General features: G+C 41.5%; 1 protein-coding gene across 5 annotated transcripts in view; it reads right to left on the reverse strand.

Moving 5' to 3' along the window:
- SOX5 (SRY-box transcription factor 5) overlaps positions 1 to 23,251 on the reverse strand; it is a 299,360-nt gene that overhangs the window by 135,645 nt on the left and 140,464 nt on the right. For all 5 annotated transcript variants that reach the window (XM_086610564.1, XM_086610561.1, XM_086610565.1 and 2 more), the window contains 2 exons: positions 10,053 to 10,225; positions 7,460 to 7,528 (listed from right to left, as the gene is read on the reverse strand). In XM_086610564.1, coding sequence (XP_086466690.1) covers positions 7,460 to 7,528; positions 10,053 to 10,225 — 242 coding nt within the window. The remainder of the gene's footprint in view (positions 1 to 7,459; positions 7,529 to 10,052; positions 10,226 to 23,251) is intronic.

Here is a 23,251-nt window from a genome sequence, read left to right on the forward strand (position 1 = left end):
GAGGCCCTGGAGCACAACGCTGCCAGCTGCAAAGACTGTATTTGCCTGCTGGCATTCTCCTCAGTCCTAGCTGCTGGATTATTTTGGGTGTTTCAGTGTTCTGTTTTGGGTTTTTTAATAAAAATAAGTTTCTGGCCCTCCCTTGTGATTGTGTGAGAGATCTGGAAAACAGAACACTGAAAGCTCAGTAACAAAAAGGAAATTAAGTAAAGATGCTAAAATTGCAAGACAAAAAGCCATGAAGTTCAAAACAATCTCGTAATTTCTGAACATTTGCACTGGTAACACTGGAGAAAGCTTCATTATCAGCAAGTGCTGTTACAATCATGTAGCTCAGCATAGGCAAAAAAGCTGATTTATCTGATGCATGCCCTTGCAATTAAAGGTGTACAAATCCCAAGCAGATTCTCCTTGTCTGCACTGGTGCAACTACACCACTCAGCCAGTTTGGATTGTATGAGAGCGTAGGAAAGGCCCGAGACTGAATTATCTGTAGATGCTTGCTCTACAGGTAATCTTCGGAAGTAAAAATGCGGTACATTAGAGCAAAACGTTGCTCTGCAGTGAAATAAGCATAGATAAACACCTCAATCTTTTACGTAACTGAACTTTTACGGCAACGAAAGGAAGTGAAGGCCCATAGCCCACCCTGAGTACAGGCACCGTACCCTTTAGCCAAACACACACGTTTTTGCTGAATGTGAGAGGCCAGCAAGCAGTGAGCTCATTCTGAGTGCTAGCCTAGATTTTTCTTTTCACTCCTCCCTTTCCCTATTTCCTCCCCCAACCTTGTCTTTTTTCTTTTTTTGTGTGCATTTTTTGGGGTTGCTTTTTTGAATAATTAATGTCCCAGGGGCTTTTTCCTGCTCAAGGGACAGGCGAGTTATTCTGATAACTGATAGGACATCGGCTGCAGAGCTTTTGTGAGAAACAATTGTTTAGCCTCTTTGCCGGCAACCTCAGTTGTTTGGGAAGAGGTTGCAAAGTCATGGGAAAGGCTGCAGTGTGACTCCTTCTTGGGCCTGTCTCACCAAATCCAGCATGCCCATGTTTATAAGTTGCAGGAAAACAGCTGCTTCTGACACGTGACGAATTTGGACAAAATGTCCCCAATCTAGGAGCCTGTTGGGTTTGACTGTGCAGTCACAGCTTGTCATATCCACGCTGGCAAAAAAAAACCCAAAACAAAACAAAAAAAAAAAACGTCTCAGTGGATGGAGCCTCTTCTGAAAACATTTCGCAGAGTGAGAAGGAAGATACTTTCTCACAGTTTCCTACTGAAGAAAGGTCTCATTAAACTGCCACTAATATGAATAAGAGCCTTTTCACTATGTTCAGTGGGAGCTGGATCAGGCCCCCACTTCAACAGCTTTATTGTCTACCAAGGAAACCTTTTGTCCTCACCTCTCTCTGATATGCAAAAAGGACTCTAATTACAGAAGAACTAATACCATTCTGCTGCGCAAGGGCTTGCGAAGGGGTCGTAGCGCCGCGAAGCACTGCTCTGCTGTCACTGACTTCTTAGAAAATCAGAATTCCCAGGGAAAACGGTCATACAGAACCAACAGACACTACTAAATCTGTAACCAAGCACTTGCGTGGTGGTTGCTTATTTTTGTACCTCAAGTGAAGGATTCATCACCTACAGCCCTTTAAAGCCTCCTAGAGATCTCTGGGTCACAGGCATGCAAGAAGCTGGAGACTGGGAAAGAAATTTCACAAGTCCTTATGGTTGCACGGAGGAGATACCAGGGTATCTCTACCCTCCTTATGACAGGCACAAAGTACTCCAAGTATCTAGCTCACACAGTAGCCTGCTGGAGTTTGCTTCCCAGCAGGAGAGAGACAATAAAAGTATGAGCTGTGTTAGAAGTGTAACTTAAGAGTGCAAACTTGCCGGGGCAGGGAACAAATCTTCACATTTCTTTACGTACAGTCAAACAATCAGTGCCTTCTCACAACAAGAAGGGTACTGCTTATAACTAATCTTCATCTGAAGTAGGTAAATCAAAATCTCAACATTTTCTCAAACCAAGACAACTCAAACAGGCCTGAATATCATTCAGCCAGTTCTGGATAATAGATGATTGCTCACCTGAGGAGTTTAAAAGCAACAACAAAGCTAAACAGCAACAACAATAAAAAAAAAAAATATCACCATAGATTAACTGTGTGGGTAAATTATGGTACCGAAAGCACTCTGGAAGCAGGTCTCTTTACCAGTGTTTTGGAAGGCTGGAACCAACCCAGAGCCTCTTGGTGCTTGGAAAGTTTTGACCATAACAACTGTGTCATTTCAAAACTTTGCACGTTAAGCTTAAGAAATGTTTTTCTGAAATTCTGTGTAACTCAGAAACCAAATCCTTCTTTCCTCCCCAAAAATATAGCTAGATTTTGAAAAATAGATCTGGCTACAAAACAGACTAACCATCCTCCAGGAAATTCCAAGTGTTCAAGATTTTATTACATTCCAAATTGGAACAACACCTTAAACCCCAGAACTTAATGAGAATGGGAATATTCTGATTTGGGAATATACTAGAGCAGCCAGGCCTCTCCATCTACGGAGACAACTCATGGGGAAAGGGACACAGCCAGCTGACAGCGAGTGGGGAGGATGGAAATCTGGATCCAGGCTCCCAAAGGAAAGCCTTACTGGGTGCCAGGAGGACACACACAAGGCAGCTGAGGGAGTCAGGAACGGCAGGTTTCTGTGACCGAACGGGGCACATGGTCTGGAGGGCTGTGGTGCCCACGCTCCCTGCCAGACCAGCTGCCAAGGGTCTGCAAAGCTTGAGGCCACGGAGACCATGGTGAGCTTTCTGCCGGGGAGCAGGTCCCCTGGCTTGCCTGCTGAGTGGCCCCGGGCTCTGGAGCTGCCTGTGCCATCCAGCCAAGTGCCAGACAGAAGCCACGACCCGCCTGGCAGGCGGAGCGGCTCGAGGCGCGCCTTCCGTCGGCATTTAGCCAGGATTCTCTCACTCTTCAGAGGTCCGAACTTTCCAATAGGAAAGGTGTCCTGTTAGAACACCTGCTGAAAAGTCTCTAGCTCTGAAGGAAGAAGAAAACCCTCTGTTAAAACACACAGAGTCATCAAACGGTTGCTGTCTGGCAGGAATTACTCTCAGGCTTCAGCTAGCACTGGGTTCTTGGGCTAATTACGTCACTCAGAAATTAACACAAATTAGTAACCAAGTACTGGCAGTGTTAAATTAAAAAGTCAAACAAAACTATGGCCCAAACATTAGAGACATTGTAAAGCAGCGCTGTTGCTTCTTGCTGCTTTGAGATCTTAGTAAAACTAAGATCTCAAAACATTATTGGCAATCTGAAGTGTTCCAAGATCTTGAGCTGGGCTCTCCAAAAAAAATTTTGACTAAAAATCAGAACAGTTTAAAAAACAACATTTGGCCTCCGTTTTGTTTGCCTTCTAATTTTGGAACTTGTAGTGCTCATGGTTTCAGATTTTGCCTGGAAATCTGAGAGCTGGAAGTTTACGTTTTGAAGAAATGAAAGCTGGCATTTTTGTCATCACATGACTCCAAGAACTGGGGCTTGAGGAAAAAAACATAAAACGTTGTCAGGTTTTCTACAAAATTGTGAGATTAGCAGCATCGGTTTTATCACAATTTAGGCTGCAAGGTTGACCTATTTTATCAACAGTGCCCTACTGAATATGAATTGCTTTATGAATTTTAACAACCATATTTCATTTTAAATATAGTTCCATTAAAGTGACATTCGTCACTGAGCTTCAAAGCAAACTATTCAATTGTCAATCCAGGCTAGACTTTTTCTCTGAGCAAGTGGAAAGTGTAACCTGCCCCACCCGACAAAACTCTGGTCTCAGAGACACCCCTCAAAGCAGAACACCACATATGCTCATTGCCTGTCCTGCGGGCTAGCTCAGCACCACGAAAAAGGAGCATCTACCCATCAAGTGTCTTTCACTCTCTGCCCATGTGATGGGACACCTGTAGAGTCCCCGACTTCGCCGTTTTGTAGAGCAAGGACACCAGGAAGGAGGTCATGCCCTCACGAAAGAAGACGGGGAGGTGACGGTGAGAGTTCCTCTGAGGCCCTGAAGGATAAAGCTAGATTTAGTCCAAGAACTTGCTGAGCCATACTTGGTGTCTGCAGGCTCCTTCCTCAGCCTATTCTACAGCTGCAGATCACTACAGAGCTGTTCTGAAACACAACCTGGGATCTTTGGGGCTGCTGCTGCACAAGAGTTAACAGGACAGAACACACATTCCAGTTTCATCTCTGGGAAAATAGCAAGACTGAGGTGTGCAGGGGAGAAGACCTCAAATACTGAGCAGGCAGAAACTGGTAAAGTGAAAACCTTCTCAATACACATACACACGCAGATTAAATAGAACAGAAAGCGGTGTGCATGGGAGGATGCATTCCAAAGTGGCACAAAAATAAGATGGGGGAAGGTTTAGTTAATTATTCAGAGAAACTCAAACCTCTTCACAAATGAGGTCTAGAATATCCTGAAAAGTAGAAAGAAAAATATTATAAACATTTGCCTAAACACAAAATCCTGTCTTGATCACATTTTAGTACTTTGAGGTCATACAGATTCTTAAATTTAATAGAATCTACAACTTTTCTCCAGTTTAGCATTATCTCTTTCCTTAACTCTCTCTATGAAGACAAGCTGTTTGTCTTCTGTGTTAGTGACACCTCCTTACAGTTAATTCAGAAGAGATGGACTTGAAAAAGACATAACGTCGATTAGAGACTCGAGGGCCAGGTACATTTTTCTAAGCTCGGGTAGCTACCGCATCTTTCTTCAGCATCACAGAAGTGGCTAGTTTAACGGAATTGTAGTTATGCTCAGCATTTGCAGTCCACTAAGGAGGAGAGACACGTTGCAGTCTCTCCCTGCTCATGTACTGTGTGTGTTATCGGTGCTTGTGTGCTGGGGTAAGGAGAGAGGGAACTGCTTCCAAGTCAGCACACTTAGAGAAAGGAGTCATAAATCACCAGGTCAGTCAGGTTGTGCTTTTTTTTAACCTTAGGGTATTATGTTTTCAATACAATATTTCAATAGCTTCTTTCTGTGTAATAATTTATCTGGAATTATGGCAACCCTTACAAGCTTAGAAAAAATTGGCTCAAGTAAAACGAATCCTTTGTCATAAACAGGTTGTGTTCATAACTGCAGCCTAATCATTCAATTGCACATAAGTCAAATAGTTATCCAGACTTTGTAGGAATATTTCCCTGTCAATAAATCTAATGCTATTTAAAAACTCCAGGCCAATGTGACAGAAGCCTGTTAGATTAATTAGGGCAAGGTCGGAAAAGCTGAACTCACAGCTACATTCATGTCACAGTTTTGTTCCACCTATCGTAACCTGATTGTAAACTCACAGACCGTTTTAAACACGGGCATGTTAGGGTGACTTCATTGTCTCCATTTATATACAAAGGCAGATTTCTTCAGGAATTGCTTCTTCTCTCTGACAACAGTCAACTAACCATGCAACTGAGAAGAAACATTTTGCTTTGTATTCAATGTCAATAAGGGGTTTTTAATTTTTAAATGTTTCTCCCTATTAGTGACTTCACAGTGACTGGACTGCAACCAGGGTTCACAAGACTACAAGACCATATGGACTGTGGAACTGCCAAGAGGCAGGCTGTATAACCAAAATTTCACTACAAACAGATCATCTCTGTGGGAATGAGAGGACAGTGCTGTCTCTCAGCCTGTTCCATTCTTGACCTTTATCCTGTGACCATCCAAAAGGAGGGTGCCCCAAATCTGATGGGTTTTGTGCGAAGCGGATCCTGGAGGTGAAATTCTGACCTTGGCAGGGTCAATATTTCATCCGAAATCCCTTGAGACAGGCCTCCAAATCATTTCTTAGGCTTGCAGCTTGTATCAGATGGTAGCTAGCTGACTTTCATTTACTACTGACTCAGGTCAAACTTGGACCAGGGATCAAGAGATGAAAGGCTCTATATCTCATTATCAATAATCAGTGTTCTCCACTACCCTAAAAAACGACATACTTCATTCTTATCTACAAGGCCTTAAAACTTAAAAGGCTTGGGGTCAAATTATGTTACTTCAATTTATTTTTATTCACTGCTTATAAAACAACTTCCTCTCTCACTGCCATAGCTAGATGTCGAAAATGCAAATACTGTCCTTGCTATTGTGGAAGCTCTACTATTGTTTTTCTTTTAAAGTCTTATTAAAGATACATCAATAAAGAAAAATCCCTCCCACACAAATTTAAAGAAGAATAAAAAAATACAGAGGCCGAGGCCAAGCCAGGTCTTTTCAATCTCAAAACTATTTTCAGCCAAGCACATCTTGTATATAAGTTGTGTTATTAACAGAGGGGTGGACCTTCCTCAAGTTTTTCATAGTTACACAAGTCCTGGTATTGACAGAATATCCTCTGAAATGATAGAGCCAGTTTTTCTTCTAGTGTGAAGCCATACAACTCCTCTCATTTTGCTGGAATTAAATTTTCTTAGACCAGTTATGGATACGGCCCATGATTTTAGGCAACTAATTCTGAAACAGTAACAAGAAGCTTTGGAAGGAAAAGCCTGTTGTTACTGAACAGAGCATAACATCCACTTCCACGGCAACTTGCAATGCTCTATACATAACTGCATACTTGAATACAGAGAGATTTTACCATGATTCTAGATATCTGTAAAATGTCAAACCCCTCCTTTGTTATTCTGTGAAACCTTCATGGGCAAGCTGATTTGCATTATTCCCAAAACAGGGGCGTGCACATACACACATGGAAGAAAAGTAATGAAATACAGTCAATGGCATGAAAAAACACTTGTGAGTACTTCAAGGAAAAAAGAGGTTACATAAAGTTTACTCACTACACCGGGTTAACAACATTTTTCTACTACTAGGAGTAAACAGGTAGATAGATACCTAGAACCCTCATGGTTTCTCTCCTGAATCTAACCAACCTTTTGACTAGTTTCTTGTTCAGACAATACTTCACCAAAAGTGTTGAAGATTTCTAGACGAAATCTTCCCTGGGGCAGAGGGAAGAAGAGACATTTGATTACTAGTCACTGACGGGAATATCTTCCGCATAACCTCAAAAATAGAGTTGTAGAAGATCCATTGCAATCCTACTCTTTCTGGCAACACTTTTGCCACTCCTGACCTACAGCTGAAAGAGAATTTGGTCCTGCAAACACCTGCTCCCCTGACCAGCTACTCTCACATCTGCTTCGTGATCCTGCAGGAACAGTGTTAACCATACAAGGCCTTTCAGAAACCGACTTTTTTTGCTTAGTGACAGGTAACATCCTCATGTTTTTACATAAATAAGACATAAGCCATCTGTAGAGATTCTTAAAGAAACTATGACAATAATGGCTGAAGGAAAGCATGAGGAAACAGAAAGGAAAGAAGAGAGAGAACAGGGACACAGGTGGAGATGCAGTCTCTGACCTGGATCTGTTGCTGAAGAAGGTTAATTTTGTGTTGCTGCTGCAGGAGCTGCTGCTGTTGTCTTGCAATCTGTGGAGAAATTGCACAGAAGAAACATGAGATACATACCATCATTCCTGGAGTCAGTACATACCACCCTCCTTGGTTCTATTCTTGCTCTATTAAGCTAAGAAACCTTCATGAGTGGGTGGCAGCAGCGTGGACTGACGCTGAAGCAAGGGGCTCATGTTCAGGAGCCGTTCATAGCTAACACTAGTGTGAAAGGGAATCTTAAGGAAAATGCTGCGCTGGATATTAAGAGGAGCACTGATGCAAAAATCTCTCCTCTCCTTATCTGAAATTACACTGCTAAAATCCCCAAAAAGCGAGTGCTCGTTCACTCCAACTTGCTGGAGGAAGAACAATACTGGCAGAGAAACTGGAAAATAGTAGGAGAAGGCAGGAAAGGCAAAAAGTAGGATGGACAGTAATATTCTTTTTATGTTTGGCACCATCTATTCAAAAATTCCAAAAAAAGGAAATCTGACACCCAGGAGGAAGGTATTAGTGTGCCTATTTCCTTGATGCAGAAAAAGACACAAAGAGACTAGAACTGGGTTTGGGAAAATCACTGACTCTTCAATGTGTGTGTCAGCTGAAAGGAATTAAGAGGCAGTGCAAGGCTACACAGCTCAACGCTGAAACCGATTTAAAGAAGTTGATGGAGTAGTTGTAGTCTCCCCTTAAAGTCATATGAGTTTCCATAAGGCCTTCCACTCTCCCTCTCCATCGGCTAAATGATTGGGAACCTCACTATAGGCACATATTACATACAGTGAAAGAAAAAGCAGGCAGTAATGAAAGAAAAGGCAGGCAGTAGCAGAACCAAATCAGAGTTCTCAGAGGACTGATGGAGATAAACCATTATTACCTCAAACTTAAAAAACAAGCTTGAAAAATTTTCATTAGAGTCATCACAAAAGCTCTGGTCTCATGCACAGCTAGCACAGCAGTACAAACATTAGAAGGAGTATCGCTCTTCCCCGTGGTATGTGTACACATCCCAGGGTCAGATGGGAACTTATACATACTTACTGGGAGGAATTTTGTGCATTCTTCCCCTCAGGTATTTCCTTTCATTTCCATTATTAAAGTATTAGCATAAGAAACACTCACTCATAGTTAACTTCACATCTAAAAGATTCAATAAGTGTTTTCTTTCTAGAGCCTCTCTTTTAAGCAACCAAAATATTTTTTATCAGACATTTTTTGAAAATTTAGTTATTTTAATTTCTATATAACACAGAATTATACACAATTTCTCAAATTAAAATAAATTCTTGTTATCCTAATAATAATCCTGCAGGATTTCTTACTGTATTTTTCCAGTCTCTCAATTTTCTTTTTCACTGTCAGATCATCCAGCCATCCTGTAGCAGTAGTGATTTTATAAGGTAGGACAAAGGAAATAGCTCCTGCAGGATGTTTCCTTGTGGAAGAACCTTGCCTATTTCACCTTCACACCTTCATCTACCTTCTCCATGTAAACAACAGCGTGTTATAAATTCTCTAGTTTAATAGGTAAGTCACTTAACCTGTTCTCCTCGTGGGATTTCAGGTGTGAGGCCAAAATACACAGTATTTAAGATAAGGTTTTTAAATAATCAAAAATATGGAAAACCAAGGCTAAAATACCTGAAGATGACAGCAGTGGTTTAGAATCTTAACACTTGTTTGGTACAATACAAACATTGAACTGTGACAACTATGGCAGATTTTTTCAAAGAGTTATGTGAGCTTCATAAAATTCACATAGCTGCAATTCTATGATATAAACTCAAACGTCATTACCAGCTGAAATAAATGGGCAGGCAGATCAAAACGCTTTCACATAAAAGGTAGCAGGATGGACTCCTGACAAAATTTTAAATCAGATGTCCAAGTGCTCTCTGCTCATGTTGAGGTACAACAATGGACATTCATTTCTGCTAAAACTTGCACAGTGCAAATCCGTTAGAAAAGTTGTGGTTTTGCATAAAATATCATGTCTCCATGTGCGCACGTTGGAACTGTTTACGTGTGAAAACATGTTTACATTTTCAGTGGAGGGCTATTTGCAAGAGCTGAAAATCAAGCCTCTCAAGCGTAGAAGAGAAAAAGTCACATTTGTTCACTGCCTTTATATTCTTCTCCCCTATTTTTTCGCACAGTTGGCAAAACCAACCTTTTCATTTGTCATATTACAATCCAAATGCCGCGTTTTGTTCCTTTTGTATCTATTCAGCATCACCGACTTCAAGCAACTTTGGAAGATTATTGAGGAGGGCTGAATTTGTATGCTTATGTACACTTTTTTTTTAATAAAAAAACATGATTGGATGATAGCACCTCCAAACTGGAAGGTGTATCTTTAAAAGACAAAGAGCACTCTTTTGCATATTGCAAATTAAAGCATTCTTCCAGTTTACGTTCAAACTTCTTCACCTAAGAAAACAAATGGGAAAAAATTCTGGGTGGAGAGCAAATGTGAGAAATATCAACCCTAAAAGATAAGCTACTGAAAAGTCCTCCTAGAAAATTATTTAAGCTGAAAGCCACTCTAATAATCACTCACCTGTTCTTGTTGCTGCTTAGCCAGCTCCATTTGTTGGCGTTGCTTCTCGATCTGTGATGCAGCCAGTTTCTTCTGTTCATCATGAGCTGCTAGCAGCTGTTCTCGCAAACTGGTCAGCTGATTGATCATACCCATGAGCTGCCTTTCTTTCTCAGCGAGGCTTTCTGGAGTCCCTGGGCATCATATGGTGGGGGGAAAAAAAGGTAAAGAGAAGAGAGGATATTTTAGAGCAAGCCAGGTTTTTATTTTGCAGCTTCACTGTAAGCAAAGTTTTAGCAGAACCAAAGAGCAGCAGCATATTGCAATATACTGCACGTTAAGACCAGTCCCTCTACAGAAAAATCAGCCATGGAGGATAATTCTGTACACAGGCTTCAATCTGGTGTCCCCCTTCAATGTCCCCTTGCCCTTTCATCTATTTTCCGTGGCCTTTTTACCAGATTAATAGGGGGAAAAATACTGCCTGCTTTGAAAGATTTTCAAATTTTAAACACAGCTTATGTTTTGTGGGGATCAAAATCAACACTTGCAGTTCCGAAAGACGATTAAATTTTTGTCAGAAACTTATGACAAAGACACACGGATGCTTTGACGCTTACAGGAGCTGTAAGGTGTGTATTAACATCCCCCTATAATCCAAGGGAAGCAGAGGAGTCTCCTGGGTGGTGGATACCTCTCCATCTCCCCATGCCCAGCTTTCTCACTGTCACCAGCACGGCACACAACAGCTGTCGGGACACTACCTGTTATATCATCTACAGCTGCACTGATCAGGATGAAATTCCATGGTATTTAAATTGTCAGCAACTACTACTGCTGCTGCTGCTGCCACTGATGAGTATTTTAAAAGGGAAAAGTCTTGCATAAATGTATCAGAAAAACTGAGCTAAACGCAACTCACCGTCTCTCGCGTTTGGACTGTCATAGATGTTTTTTATAGGACAGTTCAGCAGACACAGACAGAGGAACTGACTACCTCACTCTCATAATCATTCTGTAAAAATTCTCCTTCTACCCAGAAGGACAGTGGTTATAAGGGAAGGGAAGAAAAAATTCCAAGAAAAATCAAAAGCTATGAATCATACACTAAAACAAAAACCGGCACTATTAGTAAATCCAGTATCATTTGACTTTGAATTTAAAAGACCAGAAAATATGTGCAGCAGCTAATCCACAGATATCTCCAATAACACCACACCCTCTCACATGAGTCAGTTCCTATGAAAGCCTTTCTCAAAAAAGCTTTAGGAAAGGATTAAGGCTATCGGTGTCTATGCCTCCTCTGAAAATAGCCTGCTTTTGGGACAACCCTGCCACACAAACCTTTCTCAAACACAGGAAGCGTTCTTCTGCCAATGTCACCAGTGCTCTCCAAGTGAAAAAAAAAGAGAAAAATTGGCGACTATACTAAACATGTTCCTAGCCAACTATCAGTCAGACATGGAAAAGAGCTACTGGTAATAGCTCATTTAGTCTACCCCCCTGCCAGTGCAGGAATGTTCCCTGCAATATATTTACTACAGCTTTCTAGATTGGATTGTAATGTCTGAAATGGTGAATCGTCTACTGCTTTCTTTGGAAGATTGTACCATGGCCTTAGAGATGTCACTGTTAGGGCTCTTTGCGTGATAGTTTAATTTACATTCATTTAATTTCAACCTTGTGCTCCCAAGCAACATCTCAGTTGCTATGTTAGCCAAGTCTAAGCCCTGAAATACATTTGTAGACAGCCGTATACGATGGAGAAAATGCAAAGAATCAACGTTTTCACATAAAGGAAATGTAACGAGATTAACTTTTTATTAAGACGCGAGAGATTTATATGAAAATATTCTCATCATGCAACAAAGAAGTACAGCAGAATATTCTCAGTCACAGTCTCAAAAAAACTGTGGTTGAAGCTGGAACCACACACTGAAACAGAAACCATAGGACTTTAAACCTGTTCTGTTAAAAGCTGTGAGAAAAAATGGAAGCCAGCGCTAAAATACAAACACTGCTGAAGAAAACACTTTTAACTTAGGATTTTTATTTCCAACATTGGAGACAGAGAACTGCTACATGTAATGCATTTGCCACCTGGCCATACAATTAATCAGTCATGTCTACTGCCAATTCTCCATCCTTCATTTGTTTTTCCCTAGAAAAAAGGGGGCAGTGTTTCCGACTGGCACAGAATTATTCTAGAAGGCAGCCCCTTCCTTGTCCTATCCATGGCTAGCATGTTGGTTTACTGTAATGATCATCTAAGGACGACCGTCAGTATACTGATACTGGCAGTATAACACGCTGGGCGCACTGAAACATCTGAAAACTAAGCATTTTAATTATTTATTCAGTAGGTATTTTATTCCAAACCTGGTCAGTGTGCACAAGAGAGAGGGAGAAAGACCTAGAGAGAGAAGGAATACACAGGATTGGCTTAGTCCTGAAGTTAGGGTAAGCAGAAAGAAATGACTGTCAAATAAACTGTTTGACAAATACACTGACACACATCAAAGACCTTCAGCCACCACTGGTTCATCAGTGTATTTTGAGCTCCTACAGTAGCTTTCAGTTGGGAATCAAAAAGCACTTTGTAAAGTTAAATTAATCCCCGCCACACCTCTGAAAGGTGGAAAAATGTTTCCATATGTGTAAACTGCCAGACAGAGGGGTCACAGAGTTAGTTACCAGCAGAAAAAGCAGTGCCGATATCCAGCCCCGTGCTGCACAGCTCGGGCTGCGGTCCCCGAGAGCGCAGAACCCTCCGCGTGCTGCCGCCTCGACCGCGACACCGAACAACGGCACAGCCGCGGGGCCAGCCACCCGCTGCTGTTTCTTCTTTCATCTGATTTACCTAGAGAGGAGCAAAAAAAAGTCTTCCTCGGGATAACAGCAGCTTTATTTGAACTGCAGGAACGAGAAGAAAATCCAGATGAACTAAGAGCAAGCGGTCAAGATGACGAAGTGCCGGCGCAGACGCTGGAGTTGCCGGCACACCGCAGCCGTGCAGCCAGGGACGAGTCCGCTAAACTCCATGTCTTCATTATTACTCAGTTTTTAAAGAACCTTTGAGATGCCCAAAGGGGGTGCTTTAGGTACTAAGTAAGTACAACACACAGTTCCTTTGGTTTATAAACTGGAGTGGAAGTAGTCTGACAAAAGGCAGCCTTCCTGCACTGTATTTCCTGAGTAATTTCAGGTTGCTAATAAATGGAAAGGGAGAATATATCACTGCCAACTCTTTAAAAAAATTTTTTGTTGGAAAATACTTTCTGGAACACATGGCTTAGTAGGTGCCTCATTTTCATGTGATTAGCCCATCCTTCCAATAACTTCAATAATACTTAATTATAATTTCAATTCTCTAAGGTAGCATTCCTTGCAAAATAAGTACTTGGATAGCCACACTCCCAAGTGACCTGCACAAAACCAGAGGCAAGAGAGATCAGCTGTGTGGGTCTACTGGGAGATGGTGAGTTTTGGGGTAGGTTTCCCCTTGCCTTACCCACATATCCAGATAAGCCCCACTCACAGAGAGTTTTGAGGTTTCTTGCAGACAAATGGTGGCTTATAGAAGTGTGAAAATCAAAATGAAGAAAAAGTACTTGAATCAGACTGTCTCGATCACAATGTAAAGTGTTTGCATTTAGTTTAAGTTTGTTGCCCTTTTCACATAGCACACTTTTTCTATAATTTCTTTCGTGGAAACGGCCAACAAAACTGCCATTTCACAGTTGCCATTCATAAATTACTCAGTTTGCATAAGAAATGAAGGCCAAACGACACGACTTATTGATACAAAGGTGAGCTGAGAGCAACAGCTTGGTCACTCTGTAAGTACATTCAGTGACAGGAATTTTTTTTGGTGTATTAAAATGCGCTGCAGAGTTAGAGCACCAGTTGCCATTTTTGTGTCCCTTTCTAGACACTGTAGACTGTGGGCAGTCAAGGATGGGCCTTCTGTCCTATCACCACTATTTTCTCTGTTAACCCCCATGAGATCTAAACCTTGATCATCGTGTAAAGTGTCTCGGTAGCTAAGGGATTACCTATTTAAGAATTTTGTAGCTTACAGGGCAAAATGTGTTGATATTTTAAGTGACTACATCACCAGCCGCATAAAGACAGTTGCTTAAATCATGCCACTTGGGAATGAATGCATTATCCCCAAGGCTGCTAACACTGCCAGGAGTCAGGAGGTGGTGCAAACCTCGGCGAGGATAAGCCACCAGCCCCAGCAGCTACCTTCAGCCGCTCTGTTATTAAACTCCCTTGGAGCTGCCCCAAGTAGCACGGAGTTGGGAATGGTTCTGGGGCTGGCCTGTGCTCTACACACAGTATCTGTACGCTTGCAGTGCTTTCACTCTCGCCACGCAGCGTGGCTGGGAGAAAAAACGAGTGCCCATTATTGCAGTGTGTAACGACAGCTAGCTAGACCACTTCACGCAGGTATTGAGTGAGGAGCAAAAGGAGAGTGGCTTACATCAATGGCTGCCTCCAAAACTACTCTTAATTACTGTCAGATCCACAACAAATAGATATTGCACGGTTTATATTTAACAAAGCTTTTAACCACCGGACCACCTGCCTTTCAGGAGATTGCTGTAGGTGCTCATACTGTTCTCTGTACTCTATCACTGCAATGGCAAAACATGGATTTTTCGCAACTTATCAAAACAACTCAGGCAAGAGAGCGTCGAAGTAGTGACGCTGGCTGATATAGTGAACGGCTCAAGAAAAGATGCTTTCCAGATGTGACAGCTTATTCTCTATCACCACAAAAAGAGATTCGAAAGAAAAAAAAAACGTCTGTGGATGCAACACCCACAGCAGATGGCAATAAAAGAAGACTCAAATTAGTGGCATTCCTTATCGCCAAACCTAAACTTCAGCTCAGATCAACACTATCCATAATAGTGTTTAAGTAGTAAAAGAAATTTACTCAAATGTGAAATAAACTATTACACATTCTTAGTTCTGATTCACAGTCTCAGACTGGCAGTGACAGTAACATTTTAATAAACATTAGAATGAAGACACCAATATGACCAAATGACACACTTAAAGTGAGAAAACGAACAGGAGAAACCTTGGCATATCCACCCAAAACAGAACCAAAGCAAAAAAAAAAAGGCAGAGAAACTGCTTTTGCGATCAAAACAGTAAATACTTTATTATAATTTATTAGACAGAATGAGAATGTAAATGAGAAATTGGGAAAGCCAATATTTTCTTTAACAGGCATTTTAAGCTTTTGCTGCGAATGCTCCAGCGCTGAGAATGTTTGCTCGCAGCCAGCCTACGGATCTGCTCGCAGCCACGCAGTACCCAGCGTGTTCTGCAAGGGGCAGAGACGTGGCACGGCCCTCCTCAATCCCGCCGACACGTCTCCGTTGAACTGCTAGGAATGTTATCAATCAGGGCGCTCGCTCGCACGCACGCTCGCTCGTGCACACCCATGCAGACAGTGAAATTTATCCCTCGAGTCAGTTTACTATCAAAGTAATTACGTAAATAGCTTTTGAACTGTCAGCATCTGTCTTTCAAAGAAAAATCAAAGAAAACAATGTGCGAGTACAAAGCCTGGAAGACACAATAATATTGTATTACGTTCCTATCACTAACTATGGTTACAAAAGAAAAAAAACACCTTCTGTATCTACAAAGCTTTGTAGGGGAAAAACAATTAAATGGAAACAATGTTTTGAAGTAATCTTTATTCAAATAATGTTAAGATGTATAATAATAATTAGAGCATTCGGTATAGAGTATTTTTTAATTTCAAAGCACTAGCTAATTAGTCTTCCTAAAGACTGTGAGCAGGTAGAAAGGTAGTGGTATGTATTACTTTTACATATGAGAAAACTGAGGCATGAAGTTGTCAGAAGCTTGCCTAAAGTCATTCCTAACTTCATGCGCTGCAAGCCCTTTTATTGCTGGCCTCCCTAAAGCCACCAGCAGAACTGTACCAGTAAGGCCAAGAACTTCCCCCCTGACCTGAACAGCGATACCCGTTATGCAAACAATTGAATCTTTGCTTGACCTGGTTTGGTACCAGGTGCGATCTCAGCTAAAGGGACCCAAGGAACGCAGCAACTACTGACGCCATCCAACCAACAAAGCGACAGAACCATGCCACGTCAGTTTCTGGGTAACCTTGCTCTGATGTAACAACGTGAGGACGTAACTACAACCCATGCGCCAGCTAGGAACTGAGTCATCTCCAAGCATTTCCTGTGACGTGTTTTTTCAGTGCCGTTTTTAAGCTAGGGATGTAACAGTTTTGACACAAAAATGAAAAAGAGCCAAGAAGGAGGTTTTTCAAACCAAACAGCCTATTAACTAAGCTGCTCTCAGAAGAATTAAACTCCTACTAGCGATAACATTATTATATCCAAAGAATAAAAAAAAAGTATCAGCAGTCCCTAAAACAAGTATCTTTTTTTGAAGGTTTAATTCCAGTGTCTTTCGTTGAGAGCTTCATTCTCATCTGTTTTTCTTTCTACCTGTTTTTCTTTCCTCACTTCCCACCTCAGTTTTAACGTTGCCACATTAGAAATTCAAAGCCAGTATTCCCTGCTCAGGGAGGAAAGCTGGAGAGTAAAATAGAGAGGCCACCTAGTCGTCTTCTGCTTAGAAGCAAACTAATCTTTGTCATGCTCCTCCTAAAAAAAATAATGTATTTAAAACCTGGTAATAGTTTTAGAGAGGAGTATTCTCCCCGTGCTGCACAGACGGCCACGCTGCTGACGTCACCCCAGTTGTATATGTGAGGCAATGGGGAGCCGACGGTAAGTGCCTTCAGGAAACGTGGTCTGATAAACAGATCTAACTGGAGGAGGTAAGTTCAGAATTTAAATTCTTCTTTCCTCTGTCTTTGAACAGAAATGTCAAACGTTTACGGCCAAGCAATGACTATATACTTTAAATGATGTACTTGCTGGTGTGTGTTTGTGGGTGGATGCGGGTATGTGCTCGTGCACGCGTGCCAACTCCCTTGGTGCTTCCCTGATCAATACTTCAGCGAGTGTTTTATTACGGACTTGCACGTAGCTTTTCAGGCCAGTAAATCTCAGAGCTGCCAGGACATAAACATCTGAGAACTGGCATTTTTCATCAAGCATTTAAGCCAACTTTACTACACAATGACTGCCATCACTTACAACTACCTACCTTGCTAAATTAAATGACTTCATCTGATTGATATGGGAAGTCAGCATAAAAAACAGAAAACTTTCTGACTGCTTTTTACTCAGCAAGCCAAAGCCACCAGAAAAAGAAACAAGGAAAGAAAAAGCCCAGAATTCAAACTGATGTGTCTGTACCTACAGATTTACGTAACGAATCTCTGTTTGACAAATAAAAGTCCTTTTTAGAACAGCAAGTTAGAAAGAAGTTATTTATTTCAGCATACGGACAGCTTTAACCTTTTAGGTTTCAGTGGAAGACTTTGCAGAATGAATAAAAACCAAATGATGAACAATTACCATCTTTTGCCATTACTACCCTCAAGAACTAATATTCTGTAGGGACAAAAACTTAGCCGTCTGCTCTATAACAGACCAACACATTACTATTTCGCAATGCTGGAAAGAAGTTGTCAGTGAGTATTCTTTATTTGGTGTCAGAAAAAGTTTTGGTACCGTAGACTGCAAACAAAGCATGGTTTTTAACCAGGTTAGTAACTTATTGTCAAGGTTACAAAAGGAATAGACAACATTTGTATTGAGACTATTTCTCAGAGGTTATTCTTTGTTTCACTGTCTAGACAACAAGCTAGAACTAGGCTAGAGAAACAGTATTTGCTGCTGGAAATTTATGCAGCAGCAGGAAAAAATATGTATGTGCATTTGCTTTATTTTGACAAACTAGCAATTGTAGCTCAGCAACATTCATCTCTATCAGCACATCTTTCAGGCAATTTTAGTACAAAGAAGAACTGGTTTAGGTTCCTCTTGTCATCCAAACCTCCGGACAATTTTTAAGTATAGTGGTTTGGCCTCCATATGTTCAAATAAAATAAGGCCATTGGCATTTGTTAGCTTAATTAGTTCAATTTTATGCTATTTTATTCTATTTTCTCCATTGGCAATCATGTTTTAAAAACAAAATTTGTATTTGATTTAAATACAGCCTGATTTTTTCTGATCAAATCCAGTATCTTCACATTAAAAAAATACAAATCCAGAGCAGGCTGAATCTGCTGCTTTGTCACAAATTCACATTTTTTGTATTTTAGATGCTTTAACTTTAGACACTCCAACCCTCCTGCCACAGATACTACCCTCAACTAACCTCCCGTTCTAGGGTCCACCAGGAGCAGCTCCATCCAGCCACAATCTCCATTTCAGGCTTTCATTTGGCCTGAAAGAACTTCTGCGTTGGTGTGGCTCAATTGGCACTGTCTACTTCTCTGCAGCCTGAGAGTATCATATTGCGTCGTGATCAACCTCCACTATTTCGGCATCTGCCAAATTTCCTCTCAAAACTTCGTTTCCCTGTGTACCACTGGGCAGGTTCCCCCCGCCTCCCAGTACTTTTGAAATATTAAAAAAGGACTAAAGCTCACTGTCAGCATTTTGCGCCTATTCAACACCCCCAAAAAATAAACACGGAGAACAAGATACTAAGTAGGTTGAAATAAATATTGAATTTATGACAGTTTAAAGCCGGCAACCAGACATATCTTACCTCCTTCACTTATGACTCTCTCACCCTCCTTCTCTCCCCTCTCCAAATACAATACTATCCACAAAAAATAATGCAAAACGTCCACATCTGCCACAAGTTCACAAACATTTTTGAACCATTGATCTGTAAATGCAAAATTCACACAGCTCCTAAGAAAGTGTGCAGCTTTCACACATCTCCTGGGGATCTCTGTTTTATTAGTCAAAGGTTTAAACCCAGTGTATTCCCCATGAATAATCTCTCTCCCTTTCCCCCTCCTTCCTCCTGTCCACATCTGAACGCAGAATCCCCAGCTTCCTTGTCTTCAGTTTACAGATTATGTGATCCAAAGTGTCACTCACTGGATTACTGCACATAACCTGAGCACTACCCGAAGCTTACTTGTCTTCAACTTGTCCAGCATTACTTAAATGGAATTATCCGTCACAATCCATATACCGAATCTGCATAGCCCACTTATCTCAAGATTCTGTGTGTCACCTACCAGATTATCCGTTTTAATCCATACATTGAATCTACATAACATATGTCTTTAATTCATGGGCTCTGACGAGCTATAGTATTGCTGAATGGATTATTTCTCTTTATCCATTATTGGCAGTCGTAAAACCGTTCACTGCATACTCTCTCATGCCCCATCTTCCCAACATGTAAGATTAGAGTCTTCGGCAAACACAGCTCTATCACACATCAAACACAGCTTGATATAATACCTGCACTGATACTTCATGGAACTCGGAACCCAGTTTCTCGCAGGGAATAAACGTCTGTGCTATCACGCATTAAAGATTAGGACTGGTAGGCTAATCTTGCTTTCAATTACACTCACAAACCTGCGGTTACTCCAGCACAGTCTTCGGAGTCGACTAGATTTAAGTGGCTACAACTAAGAGCTGAATTTACCCTAAGGATGATCCCTTTCACAGCGAATGCAGGAAACACTTCACCTGAGTTGTTTAGGAACTCACTTGTACAATAGAGAAGTATTTTCAAACAACAAAAAAAATATCAGGTTCAGGCTTGCCCGGTCTTTCTTGAGAGACTCGGGTGCAATCACTGTTAACAATGCCTTCGCTTCAACAGAAAACCAACTCAGCAAGATTAGAAACAAAAGTCAGTTTGGCCCTTTGTTCCACACTCCTATTCAAAATTAGCTAAGTGGGGAACATGTGAAATATGTAGCATTATTTCTTGACAACTCTCGATAAGTGAGAGATGGACAAGATTAGCAGAAAGGCTTTGTGTACATCCGGGAAGTTTTAAAAAGAGTTCTCATCATGGCTAAAGCTGCCTCGGTCACATCGGCGTCAGCCAGACGGAGCACCTCACGATGCAGCCCACCCCTGGGGGTTAGCACCGTCCCCCGCTGAAGTCTGCACAGGAGAGGCCCAGTGCCCGTGGAACAGAAGCTTCATGTTAATTTCCTAAGTATAGAGATGGTCACGGAGAGCAAAGAGTGCAGGAATAAACTACTTACACCTTTTCCTATTAACGGTCCACCCTACGTGCTGCATCTGCTACAGTCAGCAACACTGCCTTGGACGAAAGCAACTACTTAGACCCTGTAACGCACAGGTATCAGGCGGCTACACTGGAAGCAGAAAGGGGCATTACTCTCCCTCCTGGAGACGATCGGTTTGAGACCTGAGGTTCTCTCTGCTCCACTGAATCCAACAAACTGCATTATCCATTAATAACCCAGAGGTCTTTTGAGTCCTGTTCTTGAACATGACAGATAGAAGTAAGTTTGAACAGGCTTTAACCAATTCAATATATAGTTTTACAGTTTTATTTTAAGATGTTTCAATTTAACGGCATGTTCTGTAGGTTTTACTACAGACTGACTCGTTCTGAACAGAGTAAAAATTCCATGGATTGCAATGAAAAACAAAATTTCTTAGGAAATCTCCGGTGCCAAGCTTGTATTATTTATTTAGTCCCACATTACCTCTCTAAACAGAGGCATTTGAGTTAAAATCTCTGCAGATATGACAGGTTCTAGATTTTGCCCCATTTTAAGAGTATTCCCTTGCAGTATGTTTCAGTCAAGCCCTGGAATGAAATATTACATTGCCTTTTCCATTAGTAATTGGACATCCATAGATTCTTCTAACTGTGATCTTGAAGTTTGGAGCTAGACCTCTGCAGAGGCTCAGCGATGGTTCTCCCATTTCACAGGCATGCAGATGAAGAAAGGGGGGCTTGAAGTAGCTGCCCAAAGTAACAAAGCAAGTAAGAGGAACAACTGAATACAAAACACAGGCGCCTGGTGACTTCCAGCCATTCACCAGCTCCCCTATCTTTAATAAAATATTACTGCTTTCTAACTTAAAAGAAATAACACTAATAGAAAATAAAGTCTTCCGCTTCATCTCCCTTTCTTTTAATCTCTCCCAGAGAATAAAACTCAATGGTAATAACACAGACTTGGGCATTAACAATATGTAGCCTAGTGCTGAGACTTTAGCACATGACGTACTAAAACTCCCCCAGATCTAATGAAAAACACAATGAAATTTTGAACAGTTAAACGGAAAAAACTATTCAGTGCATAAGACAGTTGGGCAGTACAGCTTCTAGTGCTGTCCACATTCCAGGGTGTATTAATAATAAGACATTACTTGTGCGGGGTTTCCAAATATCACTAATAGAGAAATGAGGAAAAAAAAATGCAGCTGCCAAGCCAAATACAGAGAGAAGTTAATTAAAAAATCACAACTGGAAAACTTAATAACCCTACGTTCTTATAGAAGGACAAAAGCATTTCCTAGCATAATATACGTGTGTTTGTACACGCATACGTGAGTATAAACCAGCTCAACTTGCACACCTTTCATGTCACCTCACTCAATACAGCCGCAATACAGCTGAGCCATTGTGTGGTGGCCGCTCATGGCTGGCGGTGCCATGAAAACTGCATTCCTGGGCACTCAATAATCAGCCTGCCTGACCCCCCAAGAACCTGTAAGTCAAATTCATTTACCCCCAGAGGGCAATGCTCTATTGTATCCTCCCTCCTTTCTAGCCACCTAGGAACAATGCACAATAATTGCAACTGTCACGGCAGTCAGTAGGAAAAATAAACCAGTGCCTGTTTTCACAGCTTACTGCCAAACCTGATCCAAACACCTAATAACCATGCCCCCAACCATAGAACCACAGTTGCACTAAAAAGCCTTAGATGTGAGGCTTTTGAACAGAGCTACAGAACAATAACTCGACTTGTGTTCAAAATATGAAGCTAAAAAACAAAAATTAAAGGAAAAAAAAACTCTTCTTTGAGGCTGTGCTGTTGCTCGCCATCCTCCCCCCAGGCAAGACTGAAAGCACTGTTGAATTTCTTTCGTGCTAGCATATAGCTGCTGCTGCCGCTTTCAAGTTTAACTTGTGAAAGGGAAAGAGAGGAAGGGAGAAAAAAGATCGCCCTCCGACAGAACAAGATCATAAGGAGCGGGAACAGACCGCCGCCTCAGTCCCGAGCTGCTTTCCCAAGTCCAAAGGCAGAGGAGAATTGCTCGGAGTTCTCCTAAAGGCTCTGGCATACCAAGAGTTAAAGAGGCTTCAGACAACATGCAAGAACTGCTGAAATACACACCCAAAAAGCGGGTATGAAAGCTGCCTGTGTACTTTGGGCCTGAAACATCCTCAAGATTCCTCGGCTCACGGCAGCGGATGATGTTATTTTAAAACAATATGCTTTTGCAAACCAGAACTCGCCGATAAGGCCAGTGGCTGCCCTGCCTCTTTATGACCTGTTGCTTTACACACATGGAGAAAACGTGCTCAGTGGGAATACAGAACCCAGGGTTTGGCCCTCTGTTATAATAATAATAATATCTCAGCCTGTTTGGGGCCAACGCACTGTATTCTGTTTTAAAGCTATTCTACATATGCAATGAACATATATTTTTGAATTACAGCCTCTGAGGGAGAAGCTGGGGGAAGCGAGTGGCATACTTTCCTACTTGTGTAAGTCAGTTAATGCTGGTGGCTTATCGGTGACAGGCTGGAAGGCACATGTAATTAAAATAACGCTATCTGTGCACACGTATCGATATGCTAACCTTTCAGAGCACGTCATGTTGTATTCCTAACTGAACACTGCCCACCTCTCGTGCAGAAGGTCCCTGAATCCGTCAGGCACGAGGTTCGTGAGCCTGTCTGAATGAGGATCTCGGTATCAGGGACATTGGTAAGCAAACAGACAAAAAACAACGGAGAGAAATGAAATCTAGTTTATAAACATAAAGGAAGGGTTTAATTTTAATCTCATTCTACTTTCACATTTCCGAAACGACATTGGCTTTGATTTTGCTACTCCAGATGTACGCTGATCTAAATGGGGAAAGAATCAGAGTCACTGTTTCTTTTCAGAGTGATAATGGCTGTTCTGGAAACTAAAATTTTTGACACACCATGTATTTTTGAGTTGGCTCCTCATCACAATCGCTGAGGAAGAATTATAAAAATATTAAATTACATGAAAACAAACAACTACAGGTTCCCTAAAATGACCTCACATA

This window comes from Tauraco erythrolophus, chromosome 4 (genome assembly GCF_009769465.1).
Source record: "Tauraco erythrolophus isolate bTauEry1 chromosome 4, bTauEry1.pri, whole genome shotgun sequence".
In the NCBI taxonomy this organism is placed as follows: domain Eukaryota; kingdom Metazoa; phylum Chordata; class Aves; order Musophagiformes; family Musophagidae; genus Tauraco; species Tauraco erythrolophus.